General features: G+C 37.6%; 1 protein-coding gene across 1 annotated transcript; it reads right to left on the reverse strand.

Moving 5' to 3' along the window:
* Positions 1-349: 349 nt before the first annotated feature.
* Positions 350-1,732, reverse strand: LOC110919800 (glutathione S-transferase T3-like). Its single transcript, XM_022164054.2, has 2 exons — positions 1,474-1,732; positions 350-1,086 (listed from the first exon to the last, which is right to left on the reverse strand). Exons 1-2 carry the CDS (start codon positions 1,730-1,732, stop codon positions 350-352), a joined length of 996 nt encoding a protein of 331 aa, XP_022019746.1.
* Between the last annotated feature and the right edge of the window lie 344 nt (positions 1,733-2,076).

Here is a 2,076-nt window from a genome sequence, read left to right on the forward strand (position 1 = left end):
GAAAGTGAAATGAACCTGTTCTGCTGGTTTGAATTGTGAAAATTAAGATGAAATTGGTAGATTCAAAGTTCTAAGTGCATGTGTAGTCATAAAGCTCTTTTAGGGGTGTTATGCGACATGTGGCATGCCACGTCACCCCGGAGCTTTATGGGACGTTATGCAATTTGAGGCCGTAGTCATAAAGCCCCTGTGTAATCATTACTCATTTTTTAATTTTTATTTTTTTAATTCATTTGTAACTTTTTTAAAAATAAATTTCATTTCATTAAATAAAAAAAAGTACAATAAAATTAAAAAACATTAAAATAGAAAAAAAAAACATTAAACTAGCATAAAAAAAATTACACAATCAAAGATTATATTTTTTTTCAATCCGCTCCTTTTGTGCCAACGCCATTCTCAAAGCTTTTCCCGTTAAGTGGTCATGCGGTTTGGAGTAGAACTCAAAGTCGTGAGCCCATTGTCGATCCCGCATAATCTCCGTAACTTCGCGGTTCTCCTCCAAAAGTTTGTTACCGAGTTCGTGTATGTCTTGAAGTCGCTTGTTTATCTCCGAAAATGCGTTACTCATATCCGTTCCCATAGACATCGACGACGACTCGGGTTTTTTCGCCCGGCTTTTTCTTCCGGGCGGTCTTGGTAGCTCCTCCACCGGCTCGTCATCCGGAATATCCTCGTTCAAGCCGGTGTTTCGAGCGTCGGAGGTTGGCGTTTCGGGTTCACCCGACTCGTTTGTTTTGGACCTCTTTGATGGCCGTGTATTTCCCGAACGACCACTTGGAGTAGATACGACGGCCCATTTGGGGCTATGGCGAAGGATTTGCCAACACTTCATGTACGGGAAATGGCCATTAGCCTGCGTATACTCGACCAATACCTCTTGCGTAATGTCTTCATCGCTACTTCCACTTTTCCATCCGGAATACAAGCGTTGGTACACGGTTTGAAAGTTTGTGCATTTCCTGTTTATATCGGTCCACTTCCCCGATATAGAGTCCGGTAGGCGGTATTCCTCTCCTCTACCCATGAGCTCGAAAAAGAGTTCTCGTATTCGGTTCCAAAATACGGTTTTACTTTGATTGTTTGCTAAAAAAAAACAAAATAAAATGTTAGTTCAAAATTTAAAAAATAAAAACTGAAAATAATAAAAAACAGAAAATAATAAAAAACAGAAAATTAATAAAAAACAGAAATAAAAACAAAACAGAAAATAAATAAAAAACAGAAAATAAAATATAAAACAGAAAATAAAATATAAAACGGAAAAAAAAACAAAACAGAAAATAAAAAAAAAACAGAAAATAAAAAAAAAAACAGAAAATAAAAAAAACAGAAAATAAAAAAAAAACAGAAAATAAATAAAAAACAGAAAATAAATAAAAAACAGAAAATAAATAAAAAACAGAAAATAAAAAAACAGAAAATAAAAAAAACAGAAAATAAATTTAAAAACAGAAAATAAAATAAACATACATATGACCGGGTCCTCCGAAACATCGATGAAAGCGCGGATTAACGCATACTCCTCTTCGGGCTCCCACGTTATCACATTTTTTTTCGCTCGGGTGTTGGTTTCCACTTTCTTTTTATGTGACCGTTTTGCTTTTCCTTTTCCTTTTTGCGTCTCCGGTTGCGTATCCGGTACCTCGGGTTGCGTCTCCGGAACAACATCGGGTTCGTGTAGTGGGGAGCCGAAAGCTTGAGCCGACCCAAACGCTTGAGATGACCCCATCCCATCCGTGTTTTGATTTGGGTTTCACCCGTAGAGATTAGGGTCCCATGATAGCGGTTGGTTCAAAAGATTCATGAACCCGGGACTTTGTTGATTGTAATCGAGAAAACCGGAGCCGAAAGGGTTGGGTCTAGTGGGAACCGGCGCCACGGGGCGAGTAGGATTACCACTTTGGTTTGGGTCTGCACTAGATCGGGGAGGAATGAAGCCACGGTTGAATGGATGCATTGTATAAAATATCAAGAATTTTAAAAAAATATGGAAGAGATGAGAATGTTTGAGTGTGTGTGGTAAAAAAAATAGGGGAGGAGAATGATTTAAAGGAAAGTTTGAAAAATAAATTG

The sequence above is a fragment of the Helianthus annuus genome, chromosome 16, assembly GCF_002127325.2.
Source record: "Helianthus annuus cultivar XRQ/B chromosome 16, HanXRQr2.0-SUNRISE, whole genome shotgun sequence".
Lineage (NCBI taxonomy): Eukaryota > Viridiplantae > Streptophyta > Magnoliopsida > Asterales > Asteraceae > Helianthus > Helianthus annuus.

Bases quoted from the DNA above. Each gene is read 5' to 3' on its own strand.
- LOC110919800 (XM_022164054.2), bottom strand. From the start codon at position 1,732: ATGGGGTCATCTCAAGCGTTTGGGTCGGCTCAAGCTTTCGGCTCCCCA. The intron at 1,087-1,473 runs GTATGTTTATTT...GTTTTTTTTTAG, and splicing joins TTCGGAGGACCCGGTCATAT to CAAACAATCAAAGTAAAACC.